The sequence below is a fragment of the Carcharhinus amblyrhynchos genome, unplaced genomic scaffold (genome assembly GCF_965287045.1).
Source record: "Carcharhinus amblyrhynchos unplaced genomic scaffold, sCarAmb.v2.hapA chromosome_113, whole genome shotgun sequence".
NCBI classification, from domain to species: Eukaryota; Metazoa; Chordata; class Chondrichthyes; order Carcharhiniformes; family Carcharhinidae; genus Carcharhinus; species Carcharhinus amblyrhynchos.
Genome location: NW_027649853.1, coordinates 273470 through 291463, shown reverse-complemented (window position 1 = coordinate 291463; position 17994 = coordinate 273470). Strand labels below are relative to the sequence as shown.

At 43.8% G+C, this 17994-nt stretch overlaps 1 protein-coding gene across 3 annotated transcripts in view; it reads left to right on the top strand.

Annotated features, from left to right (window-relative positions):
* Window positions 1-17994, top strand: part of LOC145338628 (voltage-dependent L-type calcium channel subunit alpha-1S-like) — a 421023-nt gene that overhangs the window by 293922 nt on the left and 109107 nt on the right. For all 3 annotated transcript variants that reach the window (XM_080183005.1, XM_080183003.1, XM_080183004.1), the window contains exons 25-26: window positions 1572-1730; window positions 15071-15181. In XM_080183005.1, the coding sequence (XP_080039131.1) occupies window positions 1572-1730; window positions 15071-15181 (270 nt within the window). The remainder of the gene's footprint in view (window positions 1-1571; window positions 1731-15070; window positions 15182-17994) is intronic.

Genomic DNA, 17994 nt, shown 5'->3' with positions numbered 1-17994 from the left:
CTCAACTCCTACCATTCTTCTACCTTTAATATCATAGTCTGCCCAAGTTACAATCCTCACTTTCATCCTGTACCTGTGTAACAATCCTCACTCTCATACTACACCTGAGTAAGAATCCTCACTCTCATCCCGCACCCAAGTAACAATCCTTACTCTCATGACATATCTGAGTAACAATCCTTACTCTCATCCTGTATGTGTAACTAACAATTGACACACACATCCCATACATGAGCAACAAGCCTCACTCTCATCCTGCACCTGGTTAACAATCCTCACTTTCATTCTCTATCAGATCTCTAATCCTCACTCACGTCCCATATGCAATTAACAACGTTCACATTTGTCCCGTATCAGGTATCAATCCTCACTCTCATCCTCTGTCAGTGATAATCCTCACTCTCATCCCTCACTTGAGTAACAATCCTCACTCTCATCCCATACCTGAGTAACAATCCTAACTCTCATCCCATATCCGAGTAAGAACCCTCACTCTCATCCCGTATCCCGGTACCAATCCTCACTCTTGTTCTGTACCTGAGTAACAATCCTCACTCTTGTCCTGTACCTGAGTAACAATCCTCACACACATCTTGTACTTGAGGAACAATCCTCACACTCATCCCACACCCAAATAACGACATTCATACTCATCCCGCAACTGGGTATCAATCCTCACTCTCATCCTCTACCAGAGTAACAATTCTCACTCTCGTCCCATACCTGAGTAATAAACCTCACTCTCTTCCTGTACCCGAGTAACAAAACTCCCACCCATCTTGTACTTGAGTAACAATGCTCACACTCATCCTGTACTCGAGTAACAATCCTCGGTCTCCTAATCTACCCCAAGTAACTATCCTCAGTCTCATCCCATATCTGTATAACAATCGTCACTCTCATCTCGAACCTGAGTAACAATGCCCACACTCATCCCGTACCCAAGTAACAATCCTCACTCTCTTTCTGTGCCCAAGTGACAATGCTACTGTTCGTCCCGTACCTGAGTAACAATGCTCCACTCAATGTGTGCCCAAGTAACAATTATCACTCTTATCCTGTACCCGAGACTCCTCACTCACATCATGTATCTGAGTAACAATACTCACTCTCATCCCATACTGGAGTAACAATCCTTACTCTCATTGAGTACCTGAGTTACAATCGTTAATCTCATCCCATATTCAAGTAACATTCCCCACTGTCATCCTGTACCTGATTAACAATCCTCACCCTTATCCCGTACCCAAGTAACAGTCTTTATTTTTATCCTATATCTGTGTAACACTCCTCACTCATCCTGTATCTGAGTAACAATCCTAATTCTCATCCTGTACCTCACTAACAATCCTCATTCTCATCACGCACCCAACGAACATCCCATACCTGAGTAACAATTCACGTACTCATCCCGTACCTGAGTAGCAATGCTCACTCTCATCCCATACCTGAGTTACAATCCTTATTCAAATCCCAAATCTGTGATTCAAGCTTTGAGTTAGGATACTGTAGTTTATTCTTCCTGATCTTTCCATTCCTGCATTTTGTTACTAATCCTGCCTCCTTTGCAGCGCCAGTGCGTTCAGTATGCTCTCAAGGCACGACCGCTAATGAGATATATTCCCAAGAACACATATCAGTATAAGGTGTGGTACGTGGTGACTTCCTCATATTTTGAATACCTCATGTTCGCCCTCATTCTCCTCAACACCATCTGTCTTGGGATGCAGGTGAGTGTTTTTTCATTTAGTTTGCCGGTTCATTTTAATATATATGTTGTGTACATATGTGTGTTTCTGGGAATGGATTTGGGGAACGTGTTGGGAGACTGAAGTGATTGAACCTCCAGCAGGAGGGAGCAGGATTGAATGCATTTGGGGAGCAGGTTTCCTTCAGTTCTGTAATGAAGTGTTCAGTGTGGAGATTTCCTATTCTGTGACAGTGCTGAGTTGATGATACATCTCAGTCTGAGCTGTTTTTTTCCAATGCTGGCTAAAGCAGAAATACACTACCTGTCACATACAGTCATAGAGGTTTGCAACATGGAAGCTTGCCCTTCGGTCTAACTTGTCCATGCCACCCAGTTTTTACCATCAAACTAGTCCCAATTGCCTGTGTTTGGCCCATTTTCCTCCATACCAATCTTACCCATATAACTGTCTAAATGCTTTTTAAAAGATAAAATTGTACCTGCCTCTACTAGCTCTTGTTCCAGACACTCACCACCCCCTGTATGAAAAATTTTTCCTTCTGGAACTTTTGTATTCACTTCTAACTTTGAAGGTAACTGTGTAGGTGACTTGGCCCAGATATCCAGGCTTACTGCAGGTTTACCCGATAAATGTTGGATCATTTAACAGCTAATTTAACTCGGTGATCAGCCAGTGAACTGAACACCGGAACTGACTCCCGAATCACCTTCAGGTCCAACCCAGCAACCACCACCCACCCCCACCTCACCCTAAAAACCACCTTAAACCTATGCCGTTTCGTTCTAGGCTCTCCAACCTTTGGGAAAAGATGTTGATCATCTGCATCATCAATGCCTGTCATTATTTTATAAACATCTGTTAGGTCACCCCCTAAGACTCCTACTCTCCTGAGAAAAAAATCCCAGCCTATCCAGCCTCTCCATATAATTCAAACCATCAAGTCCCGGTAGCATCCTCATAAATCTTTTCTGCACTCTTTCTAGTTTAATTATACCCTTTCTATAATAGGGTGACTAGAACTATGCATAGTATTCCAAGTGTAGCCTCACCAATGTCTTGTACAACTTCAATAAGATGTCCCAACTCCTGTATTCAATGTTCTGATCAATGAAATCAAGCATGCCGAATCCCTTCTTCACCACCCTGTCCACCTGTGACTCGACTTTCAAGGAACTATAAACCTGTACCCCTAGAGCTCTTTGTTCTATAACTCTCCCCAAAGCCTTATCATTAACTGAATAAGTCCTGCCGTGGTTTGATCTATCAAAATGCATCACCATGCATTTATCTAAATCAAACTCCATCTACCATTCATCAACCCACTGGCCCAATTGATCCAGATCCCATTGCAATCCTAGATAACCTTTTTCACTGGTGGTGGGAGGAGATGAGAAATGGGTTTGATTTGGGGTGATTGGGACAGCCATGTTTAGGAAGAAGTCTCACAACACCAGGTTAAAGTCTAACAGGTTTATTTGGTAGCAAAAGCCACCTTGCATCTTTGTAGAAACTTGATGTCTGTGTCGATATATGCGATCTTCTTGGAGATCCTCTCCACTTGGAGCCAGCAGTTTGCGGTGTTGATGGTAGTTTGTAAACCTGTTGGACTTTAACCTGGTGTTGTGAGACTTCTTACCGTGTTTACCCCAGTCCAACACCAACATCTTCACATCATGACAGTCATGTCTAGTCAGGAGATGTGATTACATGTTCCACAGGGTAATCTGGATGGTGGTTGGGTTGGGATGGGAGTGGGTGGTGGCTGGGGTAATGGTGGAGAGATCGGATTGGGGTAGGGTTGTGTTTGGATCAGATTGTGGTGGGGGTAGGTTTGGGGTGGCGTTGTTTGGGTAAAGATTGTGTGTTGTTGTGTGGGATTGTGGTGGTTGTTAGGGTGAGGGGAGGGGGGTGGTTGTTGCTGGGTCAGGCCTGAAGGCAATTGGGGAATCAGTTCCGGTGTTCAGTTCACTGGCTGATCACCAAGTTAAATTAGCTATTGAACGATCTATTAATTGGGTAAACCTGCAGTAAGCCTGAATATCTGGCCCAAGTCACTGCCCTGAGACTTACACAGTGGGTCCTGGGCAGCAGAGAATCAGCTCATTGGAAGTTTAAACTTGCCAGGCAATTTTTACACTTGTGTGTGCATCAGGACTTCCTTAGGGTCATTATACACATGCCCAACAATCCATTGGGGATTTGGGCCAAAGCCTGGATTTTCTCTGCACGTCAGTGGATGAAAATTGATCCTTCCACCTTCAAACTTAGAGGTGAAACAGAATAAATATCAGAGGAAGGTTGGAAAAGTTGAGGAGTCTACAAACCTGATAGAAGTCTGCAAACCTGATCAAAGTTTACAAGATGAGGGGCATGGACAGAGTGGGTAATCAGAAGCTTTTTCCCAGGCTGGAAGAGTCAATTATTCAGGGGCATAGGTGTAAGGTGCAAGGGGCAAGGTTTAAAGAAGATGTACAAGGCAAGTTTTTACACATCACCAAAGAGATATAGACATCCTCCTAATCAACTTTCTCATTGACTACATAAAATGAATAATGGTGTATAGTATTGTGTCATGAGTTTTAATTGACCTGATGTAGGGTGGGTAATAGTGAAGAAGAAGATCATTGATTATAGGAGGAATCGATGGGATGTCACAGTGGCAAGCACTGCTGGTCACAGCAACAGGGAACCCAGGTTTGATTCCAGCCTTGGGTGATTAATTGTCTGTGCAGAGTTTGCACATTCTCCCTGTGTCTGTGTGGGTTTCACACACAGAATAAACACTCCACCTGGCCAAGCTGACCTGCCATTCCATAACTCTAACAAGCATTGATTATCTTACGATAAGACGAACGAGTAGAATAATGTCAACTTATCACACTTAACGCTGTTTGCTTTGTGACTTCATGTCACTTGAACTTGATTTAATTTTACTTCCTTGTAGCTAGTGTCCCTACTGAAATCCCTGCTTCCCCTGCTTTGCCCTCGGTATTGCACTTTCTCATGCTCTTTATCTCCCTGGCTCCGCTCTCACGCGCTCTCTCTCTCTCTCTCTAGTTGTGCTCCTTATCGCTTCAGGCTCCACTCTCAGTCTCGATCTCCTTCGTGCTCTTTTATTTCGCTGGCTCCACCCTTAGTCTCACATTTTACACTCCTTTATCTTCCTTGGTCCACTCTCAGCCTTGTTCTTTCTCACATTCTTGTTCCTTTTTGACTCCGTTTTCATCATATCACACAGCAGCCTCTGCTCTACACCCACCTTCACCCCCATCTGGACCCTTCCCATAACTGACATTCTCACCATGATTTCTTGCCTCCCCCAAACCCTAACAAACCTGATCGAAGTTTACAAGATTATGAGGGGCATGGACACAATGGGTGTGTGGAGCTCTCTGCTAAGGTAGGTACTGGAAGCAGATACAATAGTGGCTTTTAAGGGCCATCTTAACAAATGAATAGGTGGGAATGGAGGGATACGATCCCCAGAAGGGTAGAGGTTTTTAGTTCAGTCGGGCAGCATAGGTGGTGCAGGTTTGGAGGGCCGAAGGGCTTGTTCCTGTCCTGTAATTTTCTTTGTTCTTTGTTGATTGGTAATGAACGGAAAGGTGGAATTGAGAGTAGAATGAGGGCAAGGAGAGGAAATTGGTTGGAGGGGATTGGAATTAAGTCAGGATGGAGTTAGGATGAGGGCTTAAGGTCATGGTCAGTGTGGGAGTGAGTCTGGGAGTTATCAATTGGGTGAGGTGTGGGGTAAGAGCAAGAGTCATGTTGGGGAGAATGAGGGTTAGGGTTTGGGGGAGGTCAGTCATGGGAAGGGTCCAGGTAGGGGTGAAGGTGGGTGTAAAGGAGAGGCTGCTGTGTGATGATGATGAAAACAGAGTCAAAAAGTAACAGGAATGTGAGAAAAACAAGGCTGAGAGTGGACCGAGGGAGATAAAGGAGTGTAAAATGTGAGACTGAGGGTGGAGCCAGAGAAATAAAAGAGCACGAAAGAGAGCGAGACTGAGAGTGGAGCCTGAAGCGATAAGGAGCACAACTAGAGAGAGAGAGACTGAGAGCGGAGCCAGGGAGATAAAGAGCATGAGAAAGTGCAATACCAAGGGCAGAACAGGGGAAGCAGGGATTTCAGTAGGGACACAGCTATAAGGAAGTAAAATTAAGCCAAGTTCAAGTGACATGAAGTCATAAATCAAACAGCGTTAAGTGTGATAAGTTGCCATTACCAGTAATTTATTCTACTCATTTGTCTTACCGTAAGATAATCAATGCTTGTTAGAGTTATGGAATGGCAGGTCAGCTTGGCCAGGTGGAGTGTTTATTCTGTGTGAAACCCACACAGACACAGGGAGAATGTGCAAACTCCACACAGACAATCGATCACCCAAGGCTGGAATCAAACCTGGGTTTCCTGTTGCTGTGACCAGCAGTGCTTGCCACTGTGACACCCCATCAATTCCTCCTATAATCGATGACCTTCTTCTTCACTATTACCCACCCTACATCAGGTCAATTATTCATTTTACGCAGTCAATAAGGAAGTTAATTAGAAGGATGTCTACATCTCTTTGGTGATATCACCATTAAAAAAGCAATCATGCAACCACTTAAATATATAACACATGGTTAAACTGAGTGAGCACTAATGCAGAGGAAGAGGAGTTTCTGGAGTGTGCAAGGGATGGGTTTCTAAAGCAGTATGTTGATGAGCCAACAAGAGGGCAGGCTAATCTAGATCTAATATTATGTCATGAAAATGATTTAATTAATAATCCAGTTGTAAAAGAACCTTTAGGGATGAGTGACCGCAATATAATCGTGTTTTACATTGTGTTTCAAAGTGAGGGAATTATGAAGAAATTATGAAGGCATGAGGGACAAATTGGCTGAGGTTATGGAGTCAAACAGCACAGGGCCTTCGGCCCAACATGTCTATGTGACCATCAATTCCCAATTTATACTATTCCCATTTACCAGCACTTGGACCATAGCCTTCCGTAGATTGGAAAAGCTACATTGAAAGGTATGACTGTATAATGGCAAAGGATAGTATTCAAAGAACACAGTACACAGCACTTATAGATTGCTTCAAGGTTCAAAATCCTCCAAAAAAGCCAGTCAACCATGGCTGACAAAGAAGGTAAGGATTGGATAAGATTAAAAGAAACGGTTTATAAAGATGCCAGCAATAGTCGTAATCTGAGGATTGGGAGGTATTTAGAATACAGCAAAGGAAGGCCAAGATAAACAAAGGGAGAATAGAATATGAATGCAATCTAACAGAATACATAAAAATGGGCTGTTAAAGCTTCCATAGGTATGTGAAAAGGAAGCATTTGGCTAATTCAAATGTGAGTCCATTATAGGCAGAGTCAGGAGAATCATAATGGGGAATAGAGAAATGGTGGAGAAGCTACATCTTTACTTTGTGCACGTTTTCACTGAGAAAGATACAGGAAGTCTCCCAGATGTCAGGATCCAAGGGACGAGGGAAAATGAGGAGTTAAAGTAAATTGGTATAGTGAGAAGGTTGTATTGGAGAAATTAATAGGACTGAAAGTTAATATGACCCCAGCACCCAAAATCATGCATGCCAGAGTGTTGAAAGAGGTTGCTATAGAGATAGAGGATGCGTTGGTGATCATCTGCCAAAAATCAATACTTGGACAATCATGATTTGATTGGGTACAGTCAGTATAGATTTGCAAATAGGAAATTATGTTTGATGAATTTGTTGGAGTTTTTGATAATGTTGTTAATATCATTGACAAAGAGAGTGACTGGACATAGTGTATTTGGATTTTCAAAAGTTTTTGGAAAAGCCCCCACAGGATAGCAAAATAAAAGCACATGAGATAGGAGGCAATATACTGGCATGGATTAAGGATTGGCTAATAGACAGAAAACAGAGAGTAGGACTAAACAGGTCATTCTTACATTCATAGGCTGTGGCTAGTGAGGCACTGCAAGGATCAGTACTTGAGCCACAACTGTTCAAGTTGACATTAAAGAAGGTTATCTTGGATTGCAACAGGATCTTGATCAATTGGGCCAGTGGGCTGACAAATGGCAGATGAAGTTTAATTTAGATAAATGCGAGGTCTTGCATTTGGATAGATTGAACCAGGGCAGGACTTACTCAGTTAATGGTTGGGGAGAGTTGCAGAGTAAAGAGATCTAGGGGTACAGATTCATAGCTCCTTGAAAGCTCCTTTGCTTACAAACAAAAACTAAAGTGGGAAAATCCATCAGAGTATCATACAATGTTGGTCTGAGGAATCTGATGATCTCCTATAGGGCTGCTTGGACTCAGTGGATTGGTCAGTATTTAAAAATTCTGTGACCAAGGTACGCCTCTACAGTAACTGACTTTATTATTAAATGTGTAGAAGACTGTGTACCAAAGAAACAAATCCGTGTGGTCCCCAGTGGAAACCATGGATGAATAAGGGTATCCACTGCTTGCTGAAATCCAAGTCTGAGGCATTCAAGTCAGGCGACACTGACCCATACAAGAAAGCCAGGTATGATCGAAGGACATCCATGAAAGATGCCAAAAGACAATACCGGACCAAGCTAAAGTCCCAGACTAGCCACACCGACCCCTGCCGACTATGGAAAGGTCTGCAAGATGTAACAGGCTACAAGATGTAGGCATGTAAAATTGCCGGTTCCAACGCACCCCTCCCTGATGAACTAAATGCATTCTATGCCCATTTTGAACAAGAGGTCAGCGAGAGCATGCCCTCCACCTTGGAAGCCCTGGATGAACCTGTATCCAGGGTCACCACTGCAGCTTTCTTGAAGGTCAACCCACGGAAAGCAACTGGCCCAGATAGGATAACCGGAAGTGCACTCAGATCCTGCATGGATCAGCTGGTGGAGGTATTCACAAACATCCTCAACCTCTCTTTACAACAATCTGAGGCCCCTATCTGCTTCAAGAAGATGGCCATCATCCTGGTTCCTAAGAAAAACCAAGCCTTAATGACTATCAGTATCCATAATTATGAAGTGCTTCGAAAGATTAGTCATGGTATTCCAGCCTCCTAGACTACCTGGATCCACTACAGCTTGCCTATTGTCACAACAGGTCCACAGTAAATGCCATTTCCCTTCCCTGCAATCAACCCTCAATCTAGATAACAAGGACACCTATGTCAGACTCCTATTTATTGACTACAGTTCAGCCTTCAACACTATTATTCCCACGAAACTCATTTCCAAACTCCATGGCCTGGGCCTAGACTAGATCCTGAATTTCCTAAATCACAGATCACAGTCAGCAAGGATAGGCAACAACACCTCCTCCACGATCATCTCACCTCCTACCATACTCCTTATACACCTATGACGGTCCAGCCAAATTCCCCTCCAATTCGATTTTCAAGTTTGCTGACAACACCACCGTAGTGGGCCGGATCTCAAACAATGATGAGACAAAGTACAGGAATGAGATAGAAAATCTGGTGAACTGGTGTGGCAACAATAATCTCTCCCTCAATGTCAACAAAATGAAGGAGATTGTCATTGACATGCCCCTGTCTACATCAATGGGGACGAAGTAGAAAGGGTCGAGAGCTTCAAGTTTTTAGGTGTCCAGATCACCAACAACTTGTACTGGTCCCCCCATATAGTTAAGAAAGCCCACCAATGCCTCTACTTTCTCAGAAGACTAAGGAAATTTGGCATGTCAGCTATGAATCTTACCAACCTTTATAGATGCACAACAGAAAGTTTTCTTTCTGGTTGTATCACAGCTAGGCATGGCTCCTGCTCTGCCCAAGACTGCAAGGAACTACAAAAGGTCGTGAATAAAGCCCAATCCATCACGCAAACCAGCCTCTCATCCATTGACTCTGTCTACACTTCTCGCTGCCTCAGCAAAGCAGCCAGCATAATTAAGGACCACATGCGCCCTCGACATTCTCTCTTCCACCTTCTTCCTTCGGGAAAAAGATACAACAGTCTGAGGTCACATACCAACAGACTCAAGAACAGCTTCTTCTCTGCTGCTGTCAGACTTTTGAATGGACTTACCTTGCGGTAAGTTGATATTTCTCTACGCCCTATCTTTGACTGTAACAGTACATTCTGCACTCTCTCGTTTCCTTCTCTATGAACAGTACCTTTTGTCTATATAGCGTGCAAGAAACAATATTTTTCACTGTATGTTAATACATGTGACAATAATAAATCAAATCAAAGAAAGTGTAATCAGAGGTAGACAGAGTGGTGAAGAAGGCATTCAGCATGCTTGGTTTCATTGGTCAGAACGTTGAATACAGGAGTTGGGATGTCTTGTTGAAGTTGTACAAGACATTGGTAAGGCCACACTTGGAATACTGTGTACAGTTCTGGTCACCTTATTGCAGAAACGATATTATTAAGCTAGAAAAATTAAGCAGACAATATTTCGAGGATGCCACCGGAATTTGATGGTTCGAGTTATAAGGAGAGGCTGGATAAACTGAGACTTTTTTCTTTGGAGTGTAGAAGGCTGAGGGGTGATCTTACAGAGGTCTATAAAATAATGAGGGGCATAGATCAACTAGATAGTCAATATTTTTCCCAAAGCTAGGGGACTCTAAAACTAGAGGGCATAGATTTAAGGTGAGAAGAGAGAGACATAAAAGTGTCCAGAGGGCAATTTTTTCACATGGTGTCTGGAACAAACTGCCAGAGGTAGTAGTCCAGGCGGGTAAAATTTGTCTTTTAAAAATCATTTAGACAGTTACATGGGTAAGATGAGTATAGAGGAATATGGGCCAAATGCAGGCAATTGGGACTAGTTTAGGAGATTAAAAAAAAAGGGCGGCTTAAACAAGTTGGGCCAAAGAGCCTGTTTCCATGCTATAAACCTCTATAACTTTAATATATATCAGTGATTTGGACATGGGCCCCAAATATAACATTTCCAAGTTCACGAATGATACAAAGCTAGGTTGGAATGTGCTTTGTGAGGGAGATGTAAAGTGGCTACAGGAGGATTTGGACTTACTCAGTGAGTGGGCAAGAACATGACAGATGTAGTGTGGAAAAATGTGAGGTCATCCACTTTGGTAGAAGGAACAGATGTGCAAAGTATTTCCTAAATGGTAAGAAATTAGAGAGTGTAGATGTACAGAGGGACCTGGGTATCCTTGTCCATAAGTCACTCCAGGCTCACAATGCAGGTTCAGCAAGCTATTAGGAAGGCTAATGGGGAATGTTAGCCTTTATCACAAAAAGAATTAAATACTGGAATAGTGAGGTCTGCTTCAATTGTATAGAAACCTAGTTAGATCACACCTGGAGTAATGTGTGCAGTTTTGGTCCCTTTACCTCAGAAAGGATATTATTGCCATACAGGGAGTGCAGCAAACTTGTTGCCAGGATAGTGGTACTGCCTTATGAAGAGAGATCGGGTAAACTGGGCCTGTATTCTCCAGAGTTTCTAAGAATAAGAGGTGATCTCGTTGAAACCTACAAAATACTTAAAGGAATAGACAGAAGCCGAAGGGAAGCACTGTGGTTTGCACTGCTGTCTCAGCGCCAGGGACCCAGGTTCAATTCTGGCCTTGTGTCACTATCTGCATGGAGTCTGTACAATCTTCCCGTGTCTTATGGGTTTAACCCAGGTGCTCTGGTTTCCTCCCACAGTCCAAAAATGTGTGGGTTATGTTAAGTGGACATCCTTTGTGTCAGGGGGATGAGCAGGTAAATACAGGGGGTCACGTGGATAGTTCCTGGTGGGGTTGTTGTCAATGTAGGCTCGATGGGTCAAATAGTCTCCTGCACTGTAGGGATTCTATGATTCTATGAAGATGTGCCCATTGGTTGGGGAGTCAATTTCAAAATAGCTGGGGTGCCACTTAGGACCAAGATGAGAAGAATAAACAATGGTTCAGTGGAGACTGCAGGAGAGCGTGCACGAGAGCATGCCAAGAGCAGCACCAGGCATAGCTAAGAATGAGTTGCCAACCTGATGAAGCTACCAAACAGGACTACTTGCATCCCAAATGGCAAAAACAGCAAGTGATAGGCAGAGCTAAGCAATCCCATAGCCAGCGGATCAGATTTAAGCAGTCCTTCCTCATTCAGTCGTGAATGGTGGTGGACAAATAAACAACTCCTGGAGGAGGAGGCTCCAGAAATATCCCCATTCTCAATGAAGGAGGTCCCAGCACATCAGTGCAAAAGATAAGGCTGAAATATCCGCAACAATCTTCAGCCAGAAGTACCGATTGGATGATTCATCTCAGCTTCGTCCAGTGGTCCCCAGCATCTCTGAAACCAATCTCCAGCCAATTCGATTCACTTCATGTGATATCAACAAACAGTTGGAGGCACCGGATACTGCAAAGGCAATGGGCCCTGATAACATTCTGGCAATAGTATTTAATCCTTGTACTCCAGAACTTACCAAGTTGGCTCCCATTGCCAAGCTCTTTCAGCACAATTACCACACTGGCATCTACCCAATAATGTGAAAAATTGCTTAGGTATGTCCTGTATAAAAAAAGCAGGAAAAATCCAACTCAGCTACTTACCACCCAATCAGTCTACTCTCAATCATCAATAAAGTGATGGAAGGGATCATCAATAGATGATCAATAATCATCCTATGATCAATTGTGCTATCAAGAGCACCTGCTCAGCAATAACCTGCTTAGTGATGCCCAGTTTGAGTTTTGTCAGGTTCACTCAACTCCTGACTTCATTGCAACCTTGATTCAAACATGGGCAAAAGAGCCAAATTCCAGAGGTGAGGTGAGAGTGACTGCTGTTGACGTCAAGGTCAACCGAGTGTGCTATCAAGGAGCCCTAGCCAAACTGGAATCAATGGGTATCATTGGGCAAACTCTCCGCTGGTTGGAGTCATACCTGGTACATAGGAAGATGGATGTGGTTATGGAGGGCCTGTCATCTCAGCTCCAGAACATCTCTGCAGGAGTCCCTCAGGGTAGTGTCCTAGACCTAGCAATCTTTAGCTGCTTCATCATTGACCTTCCTTCCATCATAAGGACAGAAGTGGGGATGTTTGCCGAAGATTCCACAATGTTTAGCAACATTCGTGACTCCTCAGATATTGAAACAGTCCATATTCAAATGCAACAACATCTGGACAATGTCCAGGCTTAGGCAGGTAACATTCACACCACACAAATACCGGGCAATGACTATCACCAAAAAGAGACATTCTAACCACTGCCCCATGACATTCAGTCATGTTGCCATCACTGAATCTCCAATTGTCAATATCCACGTGGTTACTGTTGACCAGAAACTCAACTGGACTTATATAAACACATTGGCTACAAGAGCAAATCAGAGACTAGGAATACTGCGGCGAGTAACTCACCTCCTGATTCTCCAAAGCATATCCCCATCTACAAGGCAGAAGTCAGGAGTGTGTTGAAATACTCCCCACTTACCTGGATGGGTGCAGCTCCAACAACACTCAAGGAGCTAGACAACATCCAGGACAAAGCAGACCGCTTGATTGGAACCACATCGATGCTCAGTAGCAGCAGTGTGAACTATCTATGAGATGCATGACAGCAATTCACCAAAGATCCTTAGACAGCACCTTCCAAACCCCTTGGCCACTTCCATCTTGAAGGATAAGGGCAGCAGATTCATAGGAACACCATCACCTGCACGTTCCCTTCCAAGCCACTCACTGTCCTGACTTGGAAATATATCGCTGTTCCTTCACAATGGCTGGGTCAAAATCCTGGAATTCCTTCCCTAAAGGCACTTTGGGTCAACCACACCACATGGACTGCGGCGATTCAAGAATGCAGCCCACCATCACCTTCTCAAAGGCAACTAGGGATGGGCAATAAATGCTATGATGTGGGTATGCCAGCGTTGGACTGGCGTAAACACAGTAAAAAGTCTGACAACACCAGGTTTTAGTCCAACCTATTTATTTGATAATATACTCGCAAGCTTTCGGGTTAGCCCCTTCGTCAGGTGAATGGAGAGTTCTGGCCTCAGACAGAGCATATAAAGCACAGACAGTTTAGAGATTACTGATTAGAATGCGAATCCTTACACCTAACCTGCTGTTCAAGACCTGAAGTGGCTGATAATGTGAGTGGAAGGAGCAAAGGATGTCCCGAAGCATGGTACATTGGGGAGACCATGCAGACGCTACGACAACAGATGAATGAACATCGCTCGACAGTCACCAGGCAAGACTGTTCCCTTCCTGTTGGCGAACACTTCAGTGGTCACGGGCATTCAGCCTCTGACCTTCGGGTAAGCATTCTCCAAGGCGGCCTTCACGACACACGACAGCGCAGAGTCGCTGAACAGAGACTGATAGCCAAGTTCCGCACACATGAGGACGGTCTCAACAGGGATCTTGGGTTCATGTCGCACTATCTGTAACCCCCGTGACTTGCCTGGGTTTGCAAAACCTCACTTACTGTACTATCTGGAGACAATACACATCTCTTTAAACTGTGATCAGTGCTCCTTCCACTCACATTATCGGCCACTTCAGGTCTTGAACAGCAGGTTAGGTGTAAGGATTCGCATTCTAATCAGTAATCTCTAAACTGTCTGTGCTTTATATGCTCTGTCTGAGGCCAGAACTCTCCATTCACCTGACGAAGGGGCTAACCCGAAAGCTTGCGAGTATATTATCAAATAAATAGGTTGGACTAAAACCTGGTGTTGTCAGACTTTTTACAATAAATGCTAGACAGAGAAACCTATGTCCCATGAATGAATAAAAAACAACACAGATGGTTGTGAATCTTTGGAATTCTGTACCCCAGAGCCTGTGGAAGTTCAGTCACTGAGTGTGTTTAAAACAGAGATTGATAGATTTCTGATGGACAATAATGTAAAGGGATATGGGGATAGTGGCTATAGAAGACATCAATGTACTCGATCAGCAGCAATCGTGAACGGCAGAGCAGGTTGGAAAGGCTGAATTGTCTACCCTTGTCCCTAAGTTCGTAGCTGGGGTTCAGGGTGAGAGCGAGGTGAGGGTGAGAGTCAGGGATTGGGGCGAGGGTGAAAATGAGAGTCGAATGAAGATGTAGGTCAGAATCAGGGTGACAAATCAAGTTGTAGATTGAGGGTATGTGGGGATCAGGTTGTGGGTGAGGGTTGAATCTTATGGTGTGGTTGGAGCAAGGGTGAGGGAGGGGTGAAGGTTAGTGTGAGGGTCATAAATTGGGGTCATGGTCAAATTTCTGCATGGGGGTGGGATTTGAGTGAGAATCAGAGGTTGGGTTGAAGTCAGTCTGGAGTCAGGTTGCAAGTAGGGGGGTGAAGTTTGGGGTCAGATGATGGTGAGGATGAACTTTTGGGGTGATGGAGGGTGTTGTGAATTGAACTTACTGTATGTTTATCCACAGCATTATGAACAGTCGGAGGAGATGAACCAGTTGTCGGACATGTTGAATGTGGTTTTCACTGGGCTCTTCGCACTGGAGATGGTTTTTAAACTCTGTGCTTTCAAAGCTAAAGTAAGTGTGACCCTGATTGTTGAAGTTTTTCAGAGACCTATGTATTATGCTGGCTTTCATGTGAGAGATTTCTCTATTAATTATAGCTCAGCAAACACAAAGAACTCACGGAGACAGTCATTTTTTGCTAAAGACATAATTTATTGCCCAGGCTTGGTCCACATGCATAGGAGAACAATTTGGGAAGCCCAAATTATTCTAAACTGCTTTGTTATCAGTATTACCCACCTCTTTTGCTCATTCTAGCCAGACATGAACCAATCATTTTTATATGAATCATTTACTTTGGCCAGTAACATTCTACTCTCTAGCAGTATGAGAATACATAGATCTGTAGAATCTGAAAGTTCTTGCCCACTGTCTTCAAGCAATCCCAATACATAGGTCCACAGAGATCAAACGTTCTTTTCCCACCGTCCACTTAGCAACCCCTTATGAAGAAAGTTGAATTATTCTATTCATTCTACTGTCTGGGAAAGCCCACACTCAGTATGTGTAAGAATGTAGTTCTTCTTGTATCCCATCATGCCTTATAGTGTCATTAGCCAAGGTGCGTCCTTTAATACAGAACAAAATATGTTTTCAAAAAATAGATGGTTAAATTTTCTAATAGTGGTCATATGCGTTTCTGTGCAAATGGTACCTTTGTAACTCCAGGGGGTGGATTCTCCCTCCATACTGCACTAATTTTCTAATGCAGCAGTGTGGGAAAATCTCGTGACCGAGCATGTGCAGGATTCACACATGCATTCCTACCATGCGCACCATGTCTCAGCACCAAATTTCCAGCATCATCAGATCCATGCTCAAAACTAGCAGGAAGACCAGATAAGTAATTTAAATCTTTATTTATAACCATTTTTAATGGAATTAATGGACCCAGGACTGAGTTCTTCCAGCCTGCCTGTGGGGGTGTCTGCATTGTGGGGCTGGGGAGGCTGGAGATCTGGGCAGTCCAGGAGTGGGGAGAGGGGCGGTGTCAAGGCTGGCCCACGAATGGTCAGGAGAGGGCTGCAATCGGGCTGTGGGAGGGCTGGAGGGCAGCACTGTGCAGGTCCCAGGCTGTCTAGCAATTGAGCTGGCCAGCAAATGGAAGGCTGACAGTTCAGGACCACTGTGCATGTGCAGAGGCCTGCTGGTTTCAGCCTCCCAGGCAGGAATACGCCCTGCCCCTGAAATCTAATGATATTCATGGTGACCTCTGCAGTGCACAGAGTGTGAGAGATTCTAATCTGAACTCCCGCTGAGAAAAACAGAGTGAATTACTCCAGTTTTCCTGTGAATTCAATACTTAGAACTTTTTGGGGAGAATTCCACCCCAGGTATTTTGTATTTTTTCTATATTATATTCACTCTAACTTAGTCTATCTCAAATTATTAGTCTTTGTAGTCCCAGGTTATCATTACCTCTCTAACACCAACTGAAATGATTAATTGGAATAATACAAAGCACAATGTGGTAGTTAGCGTGGCAACAGAGGCATAGGAAAGTTATGGTGCAAAAAATCGCCCATCGTGTCTGCACCAGCCTGAAATGAGAAAAACCCACTTTCCAGCACCTCGCAGTCTCACAGGTTCCAGCACTTCAGATAGAGATCCAGGTATTGTTTTTAAATGAATTCAATGTTTCAAATGCAGCCACCAACTTGGGAAGTGAATTCCAGACACGTACCACCTTCAAGATGAAAAAGCTTTTCCTCATGTTCCTTCTGATCCTTTTATCTGGTAATTGAAACGAGTCTTTCCTATCTACCCTTTCAAAGCCCATCATAATTTTGCACACCTCCATTAGGTCACCCCTCTGCCTCTTTTTTCATTCTTTCATGAGATGTGAGGGGTACTGGCTAGGCCAGCATTTGTTTCCTAGCCCTAATTACCCTTAAACTGAGGGCAGTTACAAGTCTATATGTGGGTCTGAACTCACGTTAAGTGAGACCAGGTGAGGACATCAGGTTTCCTTCCCTCGAGGGCACCAGGATTTTGCAACGATGGTCATCATGAGATTTTTAATTCTAGATTTTTATTGGATTCAAATTTCAGCATCTGCTATGGTCAGATTTGAACCTGGGTCAAATTACTCTGGGTAACTAAATTACTAGACCAGTGACAATACCACTAGAGCACCGACTCTGTTCAAAGGAAAACAACCCTAGCCTATTCAATCTCCTCTCATAGCTACAATTTTCAAGCCCAGGCAACATTCTTGCAGTCTCCCTGTACTCTCTCCAGAGCAATTATGTTCTTCCTGCAATATAATCATAACTATACACAAAATTCCAGCTGTGGCCTAACCAGCATTTTGTTTCAACGTTACGTCTTTGCTTTTGTACTCAATACTTTACTCAATAAAGGAAAGAAGTCAACATGCTTTCCTTACCAATTTATCTACCTGTCCTGCCACCTTCAGGAATCTGTGGACATTCACTCTAAAGTTTCTCACTTGGGTGGCACATTGCTGCCTCACAGCACCAGAAACGTAGGTTCAATTCCAGCTTCGGGTCGTTGACTGTGTGGAGTTTGCATGTTCTCCCTGTATTTGCGTGGGTTTCTTCTGGGTGCCCTGGTTTGCTTCCACAGTTTGAAAGACAGGCCTGTTAGGTGCATTGGCCATGCTAAATTCTCCCTCAGTATATCAGAACAGGTGCCAGAATGTGGCAACTTGGGGATTTTCACAGTAGCTTCATTGCAGTGATAATGTAAGCCTACTTGTGGCACCAATAAATAAACTCAATCCTCTCAATAGTTTCCCATTTTTTGAGTATTTCCTTGGCATGTTTGCTCTCACTTTTCCAGATTGAATTCCATTTGCTACT